A 19286-nucleotide genomic window follows, 5' to 3' on the forward strand; every position below is an offset into this window, starting at 1 on the left:
CAAGAAGGTTGTAAAATTTCAGAATGTTGAAAAAGAGAAAACAATCTCCTCCCTCAGGTAGCTCACAGTAGTAAATATTTACTACTGAATTTATGATGTAATTACAGGTGTGACAGATGCCTCAGAGGGGAAGTTCAGTGTGCAAAGAGGTCATAGTCACAGAGATTTTACCTGATCAAGGGATTAGGGGAAGTTCTTCACGAAGTGCTGCTGATGCAGAGGTACACAAGAGAAGCAGGCTCACTTGCTGACATGCCTTCCAGACAGAAGGAACACTTTGTAGGCCTGGGTGGGAAGGAGCTTGGCTGTTGCCAGATCATTCGGAGCTTTGTGCACAGGTTAGAACTCCTGACTTTATCCTAAGGACAGTTGGAGCTGTTGACAAGTTTTAAGCTGGAGAATTGCAAAATCAGAAGTCTGTTTGCAAAAGATCATCCTTGACTTTTATGCCAAACTGTGCACTTCCTGAGGGCAGAGACCATATCTGCTTTTTACCCTCTTGCATCCTTATTTCTAGCATTGTATCTGGCATGACATAAATGTTTTCTAGAAAGAATAAATGAATACATGAATGAATGGGTGAATATTTAATCATAATTGGCATTTTGATACATACGCCAACATGCACACATACACAAATGACGCCAGGCTTTCTGCCCTATTTTATAACATTCGTTTTCACATGAGTATAGAATACTTATTTTTATGTCCTTAGCATTTTTAAGGTATTGAAATTATTTTCACACCATAAAGTTTATTGGGCACACAGTTTTTCATTCTATGGATATATTATGATTTAATTAAACCATTACTAATCACAGGACAAAAGGATTAATTCTTTCTAAGTCTATTTTATGTACTTAGGTAATCACATACAGTAACACTTTTATTTTATTTTATAATTGTCTCTATTATATTTTTAGAAATCTGTAATGCATACCATTTGCTCTGAAACTTTGGCTTTATCTTTGATTACTTCCCAGTGTAGATATAGAACTTACGGGTAGGCATATTTTAAAGGCTAAATTATCTTTAAGAAGCACCATTTTTCCATAGAAACAGAGGAAATATTTGCAAATCATACATCTGATAAGAGACTTGCATCTAGAATACATAAAGAACTTTTTACAAGTGAATAATAAAAATTCCAATAACCCAATGAAAGAATGAGCGCAGGATCTGCATAGATATTTCTCCACGGAAGATATAGAAATGGTCAATAAGCACATGCAAATATGGCCACTTGTTTATGTCATTGAATATTTTCAGTGCAAATATGTCTAACATCACTAGCCATCATGGAAATGCAAAGCAAATCTACAAAGAGATACTACTTCACACCTAGTAGTTCGGCTAGAATAAAAAAAAATCAGATAATAGCAAGTGTTGGTGAGGATGTGGAGAAGTCATAGCCCTCACACCCTGCTGATGGGAATATAAAATGGTACATCCACTGAGAAACAGTTTGGTGGCTCCTCAAAAAGTTAAACATAGAGTTACCATATGACCCAGCAATTATAGTCCTGGGCATATACTCAGGAGAAAGGAAAGCACGTGTCCACATAGAAACTTACATATGAATGTTCACAGGTGGGCAGCTTTGTTCCTAATAACCCCAAAGTGGAAACCACCTGAATGTTCATCATGGTGAATGGATACACAAAATTTGGTCCATCCATACAGCAGAATATTACTTGGCAATAGAAGGAAGTGAAGTCCTGGTGCTTGTTCATATACACTACAACAGGGGCGTACTTTGAAAACATGATGCTAAGCAAAAGAAGCCAGTCACAAAAGACCACATATTGTAAGACTCTATGGATATGAAATGTCCAGAATAGACAAATCTGTAGAGACATAAAGTAGATTAGCGGTTGCCTTGGGCTGGGGGCAAATGAAGAGTGACTACTGTTGGGGACAGGGCTTCTCTCTGGAGTGACAAAATCTTTTCGAATTGACTGCAGTGATGGTTGCAGCACTCTGAATATACTAAAAACCATGAAGCACTGGGTGTTATATGAAAACAATGAATCATGGATCACTACATCAAAAACTAATGATGTATGGTGACTAACATAATAAAATAAAATTTAAAAAAATGTACTAAAAACCATTGAATTGTACACTGTAGCAAAAATAAACAAAAAGAGCTATGAATAAGGAAAGAGCCAGTTTCAATTTTTATCACAACTGAGTATCCAGATATTTTTTAATGGTCTATTAAACAGACCAACAAGAGTTTGAATGCTTAATATTATTTATCATTCCGTGATAAATGATATCAGCTGATACTGTTGAGTATTACTCACTTTGGGCCAGGCCCTGCTGTCAGGGTTCACGTGTATTATCTCACTTAATTCACCCAGAAATCTGATGAGGCAGACGTTATTAGCACTCCCATTTTTCAGATGAGGAAACTGAGGCAGAGAGTTTCAGTAACTTGCTCGAGATCATGGATCTGATAAAGGCAGAGACAAGATGCAAGCCTAGCCCTTCTGTGGCAGAAACCATGCTATCGACCCCACATCCCACTGCTTCTTGTCAACTGGCCGGAAACCCTAGGGAATAAGTTATATTGCAGAGTGCTCTCCATGGGCCAGCACTCCTGCTCAGCCAAGATGATCCCTGCGCTCCACTGAACAATGACAATAATAACTTTGTTGCTTTCTTGGCGTTTTTGTGACAAGGTGACTCATGCTCTCTCTGAAGCTTGGGTCATCTCTTGGCAGAGAGTCACTTTTCTAGGCCCCATGAGGGAGGCAGATCCTCAGATTAAGGTCCCTAATGTGGGGCAGCCCAGGACCAGGCCCGAGAGAGGAAAAACCGAGTCATGGTGTAAGGTCGGGGGATGAAGCCCAAGGACTCTTACCCAGAAGACAATTGCTTGTTATAACACACTTGAAACCCGCCATGTTGGCGTGTCCCTCTCTGTCTCCTCTATAGGACCCTCTTTGGGTTGTGGCGGCTTCTTATTCAATCCCAGTGGGGCATTTTCTAGCCCATTCTACCCTGGATACTACCCCAACAATGCCAACTGTGTCTGGGAAATAGAAGTGAACCCCGGCTACCGCATCAATCTGGGCTTCAGTCATCTGCAGTAAGTAACATTCAGATCACCTGGTGAAGGATGGGCCTCCATGGTCTGCGTTGTGTGCTGAGCTGAGATGCTTTTCACTCTCAGGTGCCACAGGCTAGACATTACGTTGCTCTGATCCTACCATGAAGCATCAGGCAACATAGGGAAGTCCTTTGATCTGATAGAAGAAGAACAAGAAGAAAATCTTAGGTTCAGTAACGTGGCTCGTGAAAGTCCGAACTATCCGTAAAAGACAGGAGCAATAGAAATTTCAATGTTGAAAACTGAGGGTTCTAGAGGGGAGGGGGGTAGGGGGATGGGTTAGCCTGGTGATGGGTATTGAGGAGGGCACGTTCTGCATGGAGCACTGGGTGTTATGAACAAACAATGAATCATGGAACACTGCACCAAAAACTAATGATGTAATATTTGGTGATTAACATAACAATAAAAAAATTAAAAAAAAAAGAAATTTCAATGTTGACATGAGTGCATTTTTTCATACAGGCTGGAGACGCATAGAAATTGTAGTTTTGATTATGTTGAAATCTCTGATGGATCACTGAATAGCAGTAACTTGCTGGGGAAAATTTGTAATGACACCAGGCAAATATTCACATCTTCTTACAACCAAATGACTGTTCGATTTCGAAGTGATGTCAGTGTCCAAAACACCGGCTTTTCTGCTTGGTATAACTCCTTTCCTAGAGGTGCGTTCAAACTAAATCTGACAGAACTGACTTTCGGGGCTCGGTGTGTTTAGGTGGACCCTGCTTCCGTGCATGTCATGGTTCCTATGTGAATGCAAAGAAGGACCTCAGCCATGTGTTGCCCTTCCTCCTTATCTCACAGCCAACTCTGGTAAACCAAGCCCGAGAGATGTGGGGAATCGCGGACACACCTTGGCCTTGGGTTTGCCACTTCCTGGGAGACCTGGTGACTGACCTTGCTGAGCCAACGTGTCCCCATCTGGAGGGAGAGGGGGTCTGAGGTCTGTGGTGTCTTAAGCCCCTTCCAGCTGATCTTGGAGATGTCTGTACCCTGATCAGTCACCTGGGGACTTTAGGAGTGAGCAAGGCCCATGGGTTATTTGGCCTTTGAGATCTGTTGTGGCAATGACCCTCAGTTCTTATGCCATGTGTCTTTCAGATGCCGGCTTGAGATTAGTCAATTCAAACTTCTCCTATAATGCATGTGCCGGGCGTGTGGAAATTTACCACGGTGGCACGTGGGGGACCGTGTGTGATGATTCCTGGGGCATTCAGGTTGCCCAGGTGGTCTGCAGACAGCTGGAGTGTGGATATGCAGTATCTGCCATGGGAAATGCCTATTTTGGGCCCGGCTCTGGCCCCATCACCCTGGACGATGTAGTGTGCTCAGGAACTGAATCTACTCTCTGGCAGTGCCGGAACCGAGGCTGGTTCTCCCATAACTGTGCCCACAGTGAAGATGCTGGAGTCATTTGCTCAGGTACCATGCGGTGTCATTCGTGGAAGGCCCCTTTCACCTCCGACCTGCTGCAGGGTGAAAGCTAAGGGCTGGTGGTTGATGGTGTTTGTGGCTCAGTTCCGGGGATGGAGGTGGGACTGGAGCTTGGCAGCTGTGCCCTTGGTCTTCCCGCTCCAGGAGACCATGCAGGGGCCCCGTTGTCTCTTATACTGGCCACAGGGCTAGTATGCATGTGTGTTCTCACCCTTCCATTGGCTCTGGGACCTTTAGCAATGAGGTCTCATCTGTCAGCCTCAGTCTCCTCCTGTACGAAGAGGAGATGGTCATGGTGCACCTGCGTCCAATGGCGATTGGAGACCTAAGTGGCTCATTCGTGTAAAACCTTAGAACAATTCCAGACAAGTAGGAAATGAGGAATAAGTGATGCTGTGACCTTGGTCGTGGCACTGATGAGCCCCAAGTGATGATAAGGCTGGGGAGCAGCGGGGGAGACCCACCCAAGTCCTCCCCCTAGTAACACAGGCCTTACGGCAGTAACTCCACAGGCCATGGGTGCACTCACAGAAGAGGTCAGACTGTGAATCACATGGGTGTGCCCCTGCCTCATGCGGCCCCTCTTCCCACCACATTTCAGTGACTGATGCTTTTCTCCTCTTCCTTTTCAGGAAGCCAGCCAACAACGCATGGTAAGTACCCGTCATTTCTACCCAGCCGCCTGGCTGGCCCTCTCTGCTGCTGGTGCAGGGCATGCCACTCTCTCTCCCAGGAATTTCCCCTTATGTCTTCCCCGGCACTGGTATCTCCTGCAGCAGATGTCCCCACCCGAGGAGAGCTGAGCCTCTCTCTGGGCTCCTCTTCGACCATCAGTGGCCTGGCCAGCCTAAGATTCAGATCTCTGGTCAGTCTCTAGGAGAGGCCAGCCACCCGTGTAGGTGTTGCCTGTCCCCTCAGACACCAGACCCTGGTCAGTGTAGGCCAGTGAGTCCTGCTGCATCACTGAGCTCCGTGTGTAACCACCAAAAGCTCCTGACTGCCCACTCCGGAACTGCTGCTGAGCCTGCTCCCAGCATTCGCAGCACATTCCTGGCTCCTGAGATCTTCCCCCTCCATCCCCATCCTCTCCTCTTCACCACCAGCTTCCTGCAGCAGCAACCCCTCAGCCTTGCCCCCATCCATTCTTCACACCGCGGCTGCGGGAGTCCTCGCGAAATGCCAACGTCAGTCCCAGCCTCCACACCTTCGCACCCTTCCTGTGACTCCTCAGGACCATCTGGGTGTAGATTCCCACGTCTGGGGGCAGACCCACTTCCTTTGTCTGTTTCGTTTCCTCCTTCCACCCCTCCTGCTCCATCCACACTGATGTTCCCTACGTGTGCTAGTGACTGTCAGGCCTGGGTCCCCCTGCATGGAACCCCCCTCTCTACCTTTTTGCCTGACCACGCACCCACCACCCCGATTACCTGCCCCCCTTTCTCTGCTCAGTCTGGGTCAGGAGCCAACGCTCTGGGCTCCCACCACGTCCTGGGCTTACCCTGATCACAGCCGCATCCTGCCATGCTGGGATTTGCTCTTGCCCGTCCACCGCTCCAGGCCATGAGCTCTCTGAGGGCACACATCCAGCATCTCACTGTGAACCCGGGGTTGGCACCTTTCTGCACAGAGCAAGTGAGCACCGAACATTTGTGCCAACGATACCAGGAAACTGATTGTTATCTTTTCTCTTGGTCAACAGCTCCTGTTCACAATGCCACTCGCCCAAACAGTAAGTTTGGGGCTCCCTGACAACCCCCCTTTCCCTTCCCCTCAATGACAGTGCCCCTGGGTGGGGTAGCGGGCATGGGGGTAGGGGGACAGTGACAAAAATGAGGATATGGCTTCCCTAAGTAGAGCCTCCCTGGACAGTCCAGGTCTACACCACCTCCTGCTGGCTTTCTGTCTAGGGGGTTGTTTAAAAATTTCCCCAGGTGACTGTGCAGCAGGCTCTGGGGGCCCTCCAGATTTCCATTTCTTCCCGACAGCAAATTATTCCTGCGGAGGCTTCCTGTCCCAGCCATCTGGGTACTTTTCCAGCCCATTCTATCCAGGGAACTATCCAAACAATGCCAGATGTGTGTGGGACATTGAAGTCCAAAGTAACTACCGTGTGACTGTTGTCTTCAGAGATGTCCAGTAAGTGCGTGGGTGCAGAGCCGAATGCGTGGGGGCCCCACAGATGTCCTAGAACAGAATAAATGGCACCTAGCCCTTCAGGAGTTATGTTAGCCCAATTGATATTTTCTCTTATGGGTTCAATTTTTCACCTAGCCCAGAGGTGGGGCCGGGACAAGAGCCCCGGTTTAAAGTCCCAGGTCTGTCACTCATTTGCTGTGTGCCCACAGGAAATCACTTAATTTTCCTGAACTTTGGTCAAAACAAGGAAATAAAATACCTGCTTTCCTCTCATCTCTGGCTACTGGGAAGGTCACAAGGGAGAAAGAGGTGAAAATACTTGGAAAAGGTTATCCGACGGGAAGGCTGCCTGTTAGGAGTGAGAGTAACACACAGAATCCTATTAACCACACCAGGCTTTTTTTTTTTTTTAACCCTTTTTTTCTCCACTGCCTCCTTTTTTGGGGGGTGAACTCTGGGGGGGTCAAGTAGAGGTGGAGAGATCTCTGCTGCAGAGGCTCATTTATCTGTTCCTCATTCAGTGAAAATGGGGAATCACTGCTTTAAGCAGAGGACACAGCGTCAAAGCCACGTTAATATATGATTGGTCCAAGGAGGGGCATGACCAAGCAGAGGTACGAGTATTTTCTGGTGTCCAGGAAAGAGGGTACCATCATTTCTTCTGTGAAACAGCCTTTCCTGAACACAATAGTCTTCTCTCTTGCTTTTTGGTTGCGGTGGCTTTGCGAATCTCTGCCTTGGAAATTCATTTGGCGTTTTGCAGAAGTTATAATATTATTTTAATCTCCTCACCATTACAATTCATTCTGGATCTCAGAGACTGTACTTGAAGCTCATGCGATCCTATGGAGGAAGGTCGACCACCTAACCTTCAGAGAGGTTATTTGACTTGTCCAATATTTATTAGTCCAGTTATTTATTTCTATCACTATGGATTCATGACTATTTATTTTGTTCAATGGGAAGCCAGGGTCTTTTTGATTGAAGAAGCAGTCTAAGGCAGGTTGTGATCCTCTCCTTTCATGATGCAAAGGAGTGTCAGGAGAGGGGCTGTCGATTTCATATGTGTGACCCCGAAAGTTAGGACGAAGTTTCGTGCGTGGCGATCACAGGGAAGTGAATATCATTCTATTATTTTCAACTATTAATTTTGTCAGTATTTCTGCCACAAAGGTGTGACCCGCCCCACTCCCCCAACTCACTGAGATCTGACCCCCTGCATCAAATCCTGGCTGAAAGTGACGCCAAAACTCTGTGTTGTGTCCCTGCAGGCTTGAAGGTGGCTGCAACTATGACTATATTGAAGTGTTCGATGGCCCCTCCCACAGTTCCCCTCTGATTGCCCGCGTTTGTGATGGAGCCAAGAGCTCCCTCAGTTCCTCATCGAACTTCATGTCCATTCGCTTTGTTAGCGATGGCAGCATCACGAGGAGGGGCTTCCAGGCCAGCTACTACTCCAGCCCTTCTGAAGATAACACCAGTAAGTCCCCTCATGGGGGCTCGTTGTGGGGGACACCTCTGCTCCACCCTTCTGTGGTTGCGAAATAAGAAACTAGAGCAGCTTTGTCAGGTCACCACGGCTTAATCTGGTGCTGAAAGGGGCCACGAGCAGTGGTCTTGGGACTCTGACTGCCCAGAAATGAGATCAAGGGCCAGAACTGGCTGATGGGCCGTGTGGTGGTCTTACTGTGGTCAGCAGAGACTAAAAAGAAGATGTGAGGTCATACTTTCAGCACATGGTGAGATGTCAGTGCCAAGGACACAGGTGACCACCTGGCCCCTGGACTATGTCCCAGGACAGCATATTTGTCTGCTATCTGAAGATGGACTGAGCCGATCACTCAGCCACTTCCAGCTAATGGCCACGATTTCAGCTGTTAAATGGACTGATTTATAGATTGGCTTAGGGACTGAGTGAGGTGATGTCCAAGCTCTCTTTTGCAGTCAGGATTTTAAGCATTGACCTATTCCTAACTAAAGGACTTTATTTTATAACATCTCCACCATTCACTGGAACATTACTTTACTTTATGGATAAATGGTAGGTTGGCAAAACATTTTACTCATTTCACATCCTGCCTCCATTTCTCCATCAGGGGAATCCTAAGTCCCTATGCCCTCAAAGGGGTCTTGTGAGAATAACACTGACCTGAGTCAAGGGGCACCCGGGGGGTTGTGTGAGGGCTATCCAATGTGGGCCGTCTTTGTCCGCCATCTTGGTCTCTGCACCTTTATACGGGAGGAGTGCCTAGTGGGCTTGCTGGGGTGCTGACTGCCTACATTGTTTGCCCTCATCCACCAGAGCTGCTTTGTCTGCCAAACCACATGCAAGCCAGTGTGAGCAAGAGCTACCTCCAATCCTTGGGCTATTCTGCCAAGGACCTTGTCATTCCCAACTGGAATGAAAGCTCCCAGTGTCAGCCCCAAATAACGGCCAGCCAGGTGACGTTCACAATTCCATACACGGGCTGTGGCACCATCAAGCAGGTAAGTTTAGGGCTTCCTACACTATCTCCTGCTGAATAAGCTTTCTTTTTTTTCTTTTATTTTAAAGATTTTTATTTATTTATTGAGAGAGAGAAAGAATGGTAGAGAGAGAGCATGAGAGGGAGGAAGGTCAGAGGGAGAAGCAGACTCCCTGCTGAGCAGGGAGCCCGATGCGGGACTCGATCCGGGGACTCCAGGATCATCACCTGAGCCGAAGGCAGTCACTTAACCAACTGAGCCACCCAGGCGCCCTGAATAAGCTTTCTTATAGTGATGTATGCTGTGTTTCTTGAATTCTAGGGATTCAAGTGACATGATGATGGTATAACCGGTGTAATCAGGGTAAAGATTTAAATCTGTCCCTTAGTGCCATGATGTAGTGATAGCCATTTCCAAATGTAAGGATGAGGAACGAAGGTCAGCAGGCCATTTTCCCCCACACTGTCATGCACGGAGGGTGCATGGCAGGCTGCCATTCCCATCAGCAATAATCATAGCAGCTCCCAGGGGCAGCTCCAGATTTTGTAGGGCCTGAAGTTCATACAGTTTGGGGTTGGGGTTAGTGAGAGGGGTGGGTGCCTCATGAAGCAGAAGAATGCAAACGTATCTTACTTTTATAAATCTTACAGAAACATATGGCTGTGCCAATACACTGCTAGGCATTGGAGGAACCTGCATGGGGGAGGCCCTGAGGCTGAAGCTTTATTAGCTTCACAGTAAATCAGCCTCTGCAGCAGAGCCATCACCATCTAGGGTGACCAGCTGTCTCGGTTTACCTGGGACTTCGCAGATGTCAGCATGGAAAAGTCCCATGTTCCACAAAACTCCTTGGTCCTGAGCAAAATGGATGGATGCTCATCCTCCCAGGGCCAAACACTAGGATTGGCAGGTGTCATACTCCCCAGATACCCATCAAGTATTCTCTCATTGTCACCCCACTTTAAAAATAGAGGGGGTGGGCTTCGAGGGGTCAAACAGGTGCCCGAGGCCACTTGACCAAGAAGTAGCAGGACAAACGTCAGACTCTGAAAATCTCCAAAACCTTACACTGAGTGAAAGAAGCCAGCCACACAAGAGTACCTACTCTGTGATTCCATTTCTGTAAAATTCAGGAATGGGGAATAAATGTATGATGGAAAGCCGACCTGGTTGGAGGGGATTGCCTGCAAAGGGGCAGGAAGGAGCTGTTTTGGTTCTTGGAAATGTTCTGTATCTTATTGTGGTGGTGATTATTGTCAAACCTCACTGAATGACATGCTTACAATGGTTGCATTTCATTTTATGTAAATTTATTTGAAATCATCTAAATTCTGAATTTTGGGATGATGCCTAAGTAATCACTTCAAGGTTTTGTCTGTTAGGGAAGAGACATGATGCAAATAATGTGGCTTAGGACTACAGTAAATACACAACATGAAATGCTCGAATATGTGCAATGTGCATGACCCACATGTTCAGAGGATGTCAATTTGTCATTCACCAAAGATGTACTAAGCATTTGCTGTGAGCCAGCCCTGGGCTAGGTGCTAAGATGACACTGTTAATTACCTGGCAAGGTAATTTCCTGATCCTTTGACACGTAAGAAACAGTGGCAGAGGAAGAGGGTAGTCATTTAGCCCAAAGAGATTGGCCTATCAGCCACGGGTGGCTGCCTAGGCCTAAAGGGTCCATAATCGCCATTATGGCCACCTGGCTCCTTTCCTCAGTCCCTACAGATACCAAGTCTCCTTCTCAGATGAACTGCGTGAGTCAGGGAGACTTACATGAAGACAAGGGTACATATCAGTCATGCTATGCAAATGTTCTAGTCAACCAGACACGTTTTGCCCTGTAATTTAATTGTGTGGGATTCTGGCTTGTCATGAGTTTAGTCAGTAGGAGTCAATGCACCAAAGATGATTATCCCTCCTGGTTCCAAGTGTGCAACCTGGAGACTCTGATATCTGAGCCACCCCATCGATGTTCCTTCATGTCCATTAGAAGCCACCAAAGCAATGTGCCAATGCTGGTCCTTGTAAGGTGGCTGGTGGTGGCCAGCTTGCACTACACTCTCATTCCTCCATTTATTTAAATACCTGCATCCCCTACCAGACTGAGTGCTCAGTGGTGCTGGTGTGGAGCCTAACCCTTTTATAATCGGATTATAAACGGCTAATCTGTATGCCAGCCACTGAACTCAGTTCTACATGACTTCCGAAATTCTCAGGGCAACTTTCATTCCCACGTAATCACAAGGAATTGGAGGCTTACAGAAGTTAAGCCATTTGCCCGAGGCCACATGGTCATGATCTGCTGAGTCCGGATTCAAAGCCAGGACAGCATGATCTGCAGGCAGAGCCGACCACAGCTCCCCCAGGAGCCTCGCTGAGTCAGGTCTGACGAATGGTGGCTGGTGTGGCTGAGTAGGTGAGGTCTCCCTACCACATGAGAGGGATATCAAGGGGAAGAGTCCCAGTCTTCATGGGAATAGTAGTTGCCTTATCTTCAAGACATCCCCTTATATCCTGAGTTCCTTCCGAACTGAGCAGACACCTAATAATGAATTTTAATCTAAAATTGGACTGCTTCTTACGATCAAGAAATAAACCTGCATTCCATGTTCATTGCTTGGAGTGGATTCAGAATTTAGCTTGAGCATAGAAGCCATAGACGAATGTGAATTCCAAGAAAACTTTGATTTTAGTGTACAGAGTTGAACTGAAGGCACCTTAGCTTGTCTTTGAAGGAGTAACAGAGTCACATTTATATGGTTTCTTTTGACAACCACTAGCACTCACATATAAAGCCCATTATTTTTTCTTTTCTTTTTCTTTTTTTTTTTTTTTTTTAGAAAATACAGTGTATTCGTTTGCACAAATGGAGGGCATAGGATAGATGAAGTCTCCCCACCCCACCAGAGGGATGCCTTCCCAGAGCTGGGTCCAGAGTGAGGGATCTGGCACTCCCCTGTAGGCCTGGGGCGGCAGAGACCTCCCTGGTCGCCCAATGAAGAAAACGGGGTAGCAAAACCATTTTAAATTACTTGTTAAATTTTTCTCCCCATGTTTTTCTGGAAGGGACAAATTCAGAGTTGAGTTATGCAACCACAAGCATGAAGTGAAAGCCTTTCCAACACACACTGTTCTGAAGAACAATGATATTTAAGGTGTACAAGTGCGGGATTGAGCAGGGAGCTTGTCTAATCTTCCAAATGGCCAAGAATAGAATTTGGTTCTTAACAGGGTGCATGACTACATGTGACTTGAAAAACCTCTTTTTTTTTTTTTTCTTAAGAGTGACCTAGCCTCACATTTTAGGACTTCTATTTAGGCCACCATGGTGTTCTTTTTGTGCTCCTTCTTGCAAAAGTATCCATTGCTTATGGGAACTTGTACCTGGCTAGCAGAAAGAAGTTTGCTTCTGGCCTTCCTCATATCGGGAGGGAAAGAGTTACTCACTTTCTCTGCCAGGCAATGACTGGCTTGTGCTTGCCTCATTTGAGGCCAGATGATCATGACCATGGAGCTTCCAGAAGGCCTGGTTCACCTGTGTCCTCTCAGCCATCTGGGCCCCATTCTTCATCCATCATAGTACCTTTGTGGGCCCTGCCCCCTGTACCTTTCATTCATTCCATGGTATCTACTGATGCTCCTGACAGTATTGTTGACACAGTACCAAGCCCTGATGACATCATCTTATCCTTGAGATGCTCACAGACCACTGGGTGCAAGGCTCTCTCCCTTGAAGGTCACTCTTAGGCACATCAAATGGCATGAGAGACCAACATTCTGAGGAATTTGCTGCTTGCTAAAAGGCACATTAGGAACCTGTCCCATGGTACGGGGAGTGACAAAGCAGCGTGTGACAGGAAGTGCTCCAGCATTGCTCAGTCCACATGAGCCTCTGGGGGAGCCCCTACCCCAGTGGTCAGAGTCCCACTGCAGCTAAAACTCCACCCTCTGCCCCTTCAGGCCCTGGCAGCCTCAGACACTAAGCTGCTACTGAGCCATCCAACTAGCACAGTGAAAGCTAATCCCACCAGCCTCTCCCTCAAGTCCATGGCCACCTCCCTTGGTTTCTCCCAACCACAGCGAGAATGAAGCAAAGCAAGCATGAAAGGCCCTAAGCCATGGAGTCCGGACACAGCTTGGTCATTCAGCAGGGAAAGGCGTGATCCAGACACACCCATCTTCCCATGGGGAGCAGCTCCTAGGAGGCCCCAACACCTGGCCCACACTGCAGTCCCCATCACGTGGTAGAGGAAGGGGTTGTGTGAAAGGAGTGAGTCCTGCTAGTTAAGCAGCATGCCCAGCCCAGATAATGAGAGCCATGGCAGCCATGTGCCTTCTCTGTGTGGTCCTGGGAGGGTTTTAAAGTCTGGCCGAGTCACTTCCCTCTCATTGTAAACAAATCAGCAGTGAGTTTCCCTTAACAGGTGATATTTGCTTGACTTTGCTCTCCTCTCTTTGTCTCCCAGGTAGATAATGATACCATCATCTATTCCAACTTCCTCAGAGTAGCTGTTCCAAGTGCCACCATCAAGAGCAAGAAGGATCTCCACATTCACATCTGCTGCAAAATGCTCCAGAATACCTGGGTTAACACCCTATACATTGCTAATGACACCATCGAGGTCAATGAAGTGCAGTATGGCAATTTTGACGTGAACATTTCCTTTTATACATCTTCTTCATTTTTATATCCAGTGACCAGCAGCCCGTACTATGTGGACCTGAACCAGAACTTGTACCTTCAGGCTGAGATCATCCATTCTGACACCTCCTTGTCCTTGTTTGTGGATACCTGTGTGGCGTCCCCATATTCCAATGACTTTACATCTCTGACTTACGATCTAATCCGGAGTGGGTAAGGAGTGTCTTCATGGGGTGAATGTCAAGCTTTACCTGACAATTCAAACATGAGTAGCCTAAAGTCTCAAGGACTTTGGCTCTGGTAGAGCGAACTTAACCAGTCAGGTTGTCATACCTGGTTAACATCTAGGGAAATGGATGTGCGGGGAAGTGAATGAACCACCAGTGGTCACCAAGCAGGTTAGCTGTAACTGGGATTTGACCCAGGTAATCGAACTCCATAAGAAGACATGCGTGTAGTGGGGAAAGCCTTGATTCTGCAGCAGATCGAGATTGAGATGCCAGTCTTCCATGTAGCAGCTGCATCACTCTGGGCAAGCAGTCGTATCCTCTGAGCTAGTCTCTTCCCCCATCAGATGAGAATAGTGCTGCCCACATCACAGACTGTTGGGAGGATGAAATGGGAAGGAGTCGATGGGGCCCTGGGCAAAGAGCATGCACAGCAGGTGGTCCACAAGGAATGCTGTGGGTAGCAGGGGTCAGCAGGGGTCTCTTGACCTAGCAGCTGAGAATGGTGGTTCTAACCAAGCTCAAGAGATGCAGAGGTCAGGCCAGTGGTGCCCAGGCTAGGGTCAGTGGTGACCAGATTGGGCTCCTCCACTACAGTCCTGCTTCCCTGGATGACAGGACTCTGGTGAGGTCAAATTTGCCTCTTCGGAGCTCATCAAGGAGTCCTGGGATGCTGGGATGTACACTCCCATCCTTACTCCTTTGTCTCTGTCCATTGGTGTGTGCACCATTTCTTTGCTTATAATTTGACCTTGGCACCTCAGTAACAATCACATAGAAGTACAATACAGAAGTTGTACTGATAGGCTAAGGGGCTCTGCTAGGAATCAGGGTTGGGAAGTTAAATTTTACACCTCCCAGAGATACTAAAAACAGCACCTTTTTCCAGGCACAGTTTGAATATGTGTCAATTCGGTAAACACGTGTTGAGGCTTGCCTCGTTCAGTCTATGCAGTTGGTTCAATTCACAACAGCCCCCTTGGCAGCAAAGATGTGGGAGAAGCTTACCCAAATTCTCTTTCTACAAATAGTAACAAAGTGACATTTGAATTTATGTCAGATGATTGAGATTAACATAAATGAGTGATTTGGTTCGTTTTCGCTAAAATATTCTTTTTGGTCAAATTCTGGCATATATGTATATAAGATAATGCAATTTCCTCGGGGGGGGGCATGCACGTGGGGGTAGATGTGGACCCAACTGTACCTGGAGGGACACACTGGCTACACCTGAGGATCAGCCAGATCACCCAACTGGATGCCCGTTGGAGGAATCTGGATCTTCAGACACACCCATCCCCGGCCCCACCTGCACATTCACTTTATCACGTCTGTCGTAGGGCTTGGGTATCTGTATTTTCAAAACTTCCCCTCCACCCCCCCCCCCCCCCCCCCCCGCCGTGACGCTGAAGTGCAGCCTGGATTAGGGAGCTCTGGCCCATACAGACCACCCTGAGTAGTGTGGTTTTATGGGAAATGCAATTATTGCCCAGCAGCCCCGTGGGTTACCCTGACCTCATTTACAACTGTCCTACTTCCTGATGAGGTTCTGTGTACTTTCTTTCTCATCTTTGTTGCTAAACTGACCCCTGTGGAAAAAATAATGTGGTATTTGAGAGAATGTGCACTGAAAGCGGAGGAAGGACCCTCTGGAAGGGGGAAAGAAGATACCGAGTGAACCCTGGGCCACATTTCCAGGCAGAATCAGGCTGCCTTAGTGACAGCTCCCATCCACCACAAAAATTTCCACCCTAAACCCCATGGACCAGTTTCTTTGCTCTCCTCTTTGCTACATCACCCCAAATCCTCCTGTTAAGGGGTGTTCCTGGGTTACGCAAGCTGCTTGCTCAACTGGGGGTAGAGCTGGGAGATGCTCCTCACCCATATCTTAATAAGGTTTCTTTCAGGGGATTCTTAAGTAATCTTCCCACTAACACCAGTGGAGATGAGGCGTCTGAGGGAATAAGGAGGCAGTTGATATTGGAGTGGGGGGTACTGGAGAGTACTTAGGCTCGTGTGGAAAGTAAGCCATCCAGGGTTCAGGGCAAGTTGAGGTGGGTCAGGAGACAGCCCCAGAAATTTGGGAGGGGGTGGGGGTGGTGGCCACCAAAGACAACAGAGAGTAGCCCAGTGCCACCTTGCCTGGCCCTGAGGCCAGGAAAGGAAAGGAAATGTCATCTTCCTTCATGCCGTCTCTCTGGGCCCTGCTGCTTCCGTCACTCCCCTGGGTTTCCAGGGCCATCCAGCGCGGGGTCCCCGAGCACCCACTGTGCAATATGGGGCCTGCTTGTCTGTGTGGAAACCCTGCGCCGATTTGCTGCTTTAAGATGCTGCTGACATACCAGAGCTGCTGGGGTTCTCCTGGAGGCGATGTGTGAACCACACGTTCTGAGGGAAGGAACTTGCAGCCGGAGGCGTGGGCCTGGCCCATGCGCGTCATGAAGAAGGCAGCGCATCCATGGCTGATGGGCCGCTTTTCTCTTCTTCCAGGTGCGTGAAGGACAACACCTACCAGTCTTACCCTCAGCCGTCACCTCGCATCGCCCGCTTCAAATTCAGTTCCTTCTACTTCCTGAGGCGCTTCCCCTCCGTGTACCTGCGGTGTAAGATGGTGGTGTGCAGGGCTGACGACTACTTCTCCCGCTGCCGCAGAGGCTGCATCCTGAGGTCCAAGAGGGACGTGGGCTCCTACCAGGAGAAGGTGGACGTCGTCCTGGGACCCGTTCAGCTGCAGGTCCCACACACCGAGAAGTGGAGCCTGGCTAAGTGGCGGACCTCCCGCCCCTAGATCCGTGACCTGCGGGGAGCCGGATTGTTTCTGCTGGTGTTGCACTGCACCCCAGAGTGGGCACCCACCGCATGCCAGGCCTGCTGTGCACCACGGGGCGATACGGACTTAGCTAGATCGCTTCTCGCCTTCTTCCATGGGCTCCTGGTCTATGGGGGACCACGTGTAGTGCTTGGTCAGGAGAGTTCTGATCTGCGACACAGACACAGCTGACACCTTTGTCGTCTGGGTTCTGAACTCCCCGCACCTCACACTCACTGACTGTGAAACAAAAAGGTTAATACCTACCAGTTAGGACTGTTGAGGGGGTGCAATAAAATAATGTTAGTTAAACTGCCTTGAGGTCTGCCTGGTTCAAGTTCTTGGGTGCGAAAAATGGCGGGTCTTGTTAACTATCATTGCTGTCACCAATATCAACAACATGACGTTAACGATAACATGACTGCTCATGACGGTAATAACAGGAGGCCCCTGTGTCCCCAGGCAGGGCTGTGGGGAGGCAGGCAGGATTGGTTTATTCCAGTGACTCACAAGGCTGACATTTTGGTGGTCAGCCATTCTGTCTCCTCATCTAGAACAGGGCTCCAGTGTCATGCTCCGCTGTTATCTTGTGGGTGTGGACAAGGAAACGACTGCAGAGGCATTGCCAGGGTCTCCGGTCCAGGCTGAGGACAGGTCAGCAGATGCGGCGGTCCCGGTGACAGGGACAGGTGTGGGGTAGCAGCAGTTGTCACAAACCCTTCTCCTGGTTACCGGGTTCCACCCCATGGGGCATCCTTGGCGGCTCTGTCTCCTTGTGGCACTTATTCGGGCGGTGAGCATGTCCAGCTGATTCTAGGCTCTTACCTCACGCATGCCCTCCTTGAAGGACTATTACATGCCAGGAGAAAACTAACAAACAGAGATCAAAATCCCTGCCCCCCTGGAGCTTACCTTCCACCGGAAGGGGATGCAATCCAGAAATGAGTTGAGTGCATGGCACCTGCCGTGGGTTGGTTGGAGCTATGGAGAGACCCAGGACAGGGTGACAGGTGGAGGGTGCTGACGGGGACGCTGCCCACCGCCCTCTCCTCTCTTCTCTTCCCGCAGGCACTGCAGTAGCCCAGGGCCTGAGGACCCCTGGCCTGGGATGCTTGTACCCATGTCTCAGCAGGTCTAAACGTCCCAAGTCCCCCTTCCCATCCTTCTGGAGCCTCTGGCCACGTTTGATCTCCCAAAGCCCAGCTCTGACTTCCCAAACCTTTCCTGGCTGCCACTGGGATGGCACTGCCACCTTTGGGATCTGGCCTCAGTTTCCTGTCCAGCCCCTCTCTCTCGCATTCCTTTCTCCTCTCCCACCACACAAACAGTTCCGCGTATCATCACCCTGCCCTCAGACCACCATCCTTGCGTGCTCCCCCCCCTTCTCTACTGGGCTCCTCCTGATTCCCGCTCTCCTGTCCTTCCCACACCTGTCACTGACTGACGTGGGAAAGCAGCCCAGCTCCGAGGGGAGCTGCCACAGCCCTGCCACCTCTGCTGGGGACTTCCTGGCCGTGGTGGCCTTCACCTTGGGGATGAGCGCCCTCACGGCCAGTGGCTGGCCTCTGAGCCCTAAGATGTGAAGCTAGGACTATGTGCATGTGCTCAAACATTGGCCCCACCTTCTCTGGAACCCATGTGTGAAAGGAAGAAACGAGAGCCCAGAGCTTGGCACCCAGCAATGCCCTAACTCTGTTTCCCTTGTCACAGGTGCAGGGTGAAGTATGAGTACAGACAGGTAGAGGCTTGTTTTCCTGGAAACACAGGCTCAATGCCGGGACGAAATGTCAGGCAAGGAGGGGGAGTCCCTGCATCTCCAGGGAGGAGCATGGAGCGGTGGGCAGAGCCAAATTTTATGGCAGCTGTACAGGTGGGTAGAGGGGACAGCTTACAGATACCAGACAGTGAATGACAAATGTGCACAGACGAGTGTGGGAGCAAGAGACTGGTATAGAGACAGAGAGGCAGAAGGTATGGCTGTGGGTGAGCAGGATGTTGAGCCAGGCCCGGCTCCGGACAGAGACAGTGGGACAGGGCAGAACCAGACAGACAGAATGCCATGGCGGTAGGAACCACTGTCTGCACCACACCAGGGCCAGGGGGAAATGACGTGGGCTGCTGTGATTTCCAGCAACCGAGACTGGTTTCGGGACGGGATGCCTCCTCCTGGCTGTACATGAGGTTGAGTCCAGGGCTTTCCAGCTTCTACTGCCTACCCCAAGCCAGACCAGTTAGATCCGGATCCCTGCAGGTGGGCCTGACAGTGGTGGTCTAAAATCTCCAGGAGGTTCCTAGACAGTCAAAATTGAGAACCACTGGTGGAGGAGTCCTGAGAAGGAGAAGAGGAGGGCAAAGGTCCCTGCTGTACCCGTGGGAGGTCCCTGGAGGCAGGCTTGCCCTCCCTGAGTGCCTGCGCACTTTCCTTCTGGAGAATTT

General features: G+C 48.9%; 1 protein-coding gene across 1 annotated transcript in view; it reads left to right on the forward strand.

Moving 5' to 3' along the window:
• Positions 1 to 17166, forward strand: part of DMBT1 (deleted in malignant brain tumors 1) — a 79880-nt gene extending 62714 nt beyond the window's left edge. Inside the window, exons 33-42 of the mRNA XM_035724237.1 lie at positions 2944 to 3097; positions 3584 to 3786; positions 4226 to 4546; positions 5191 to 5211; positions 6258 to 6287; positions 6544 to 6694; positions 7966 to 8174; positions 8997 to 9181; positions 13639 to 14027; positions 16532 to 17166. Of these exons, the coding sequence (XP_035580130.1) occupies positions 2944 to 3097; positions 3584 to 3786; positions 4226 to 4546; positions 5191 to 5211; positions 6258 to 6287; positions 6544 to 6694; positions 7966 to 8174; positions 8997 to 9181; positions 13639 to 14027; positions 16532 to 16829 (1961 nt within the window). The 3' untranslated portion in view covers positions 16830 to 17166. The remainder of the gene's footprint in view (positions 1 to 2943; positions 3098 to 3583; positions 3787 to 4225; positions 4547 to 5190; positions 5212 to 6257; positions 6288 to 6543; positions 6695 to 7965; positions 8175 to 8996; positions 9182 to 13638; positions 14028 to 16531) is intronic.
• The last annotated feature ends 2120 nt before the right edge of the window (positions 17167 to 19286 follow it).

This window comes from Zalophus californianus, chromosome 15 (genome assembly GCF_009762305.2).
Source record: "Zalophus californianus isolate mZalCal1 chromosome 15, mZalCal1.pri.v2, whole genome shotgun sequence".
Classification (NCBI taxonomy): domain Eukaryota; kingdom Metazoa; phylum Chordata; class Mammalia; order Carnivora; family Otariidae; genus Zalophus; species Zalophus californianus.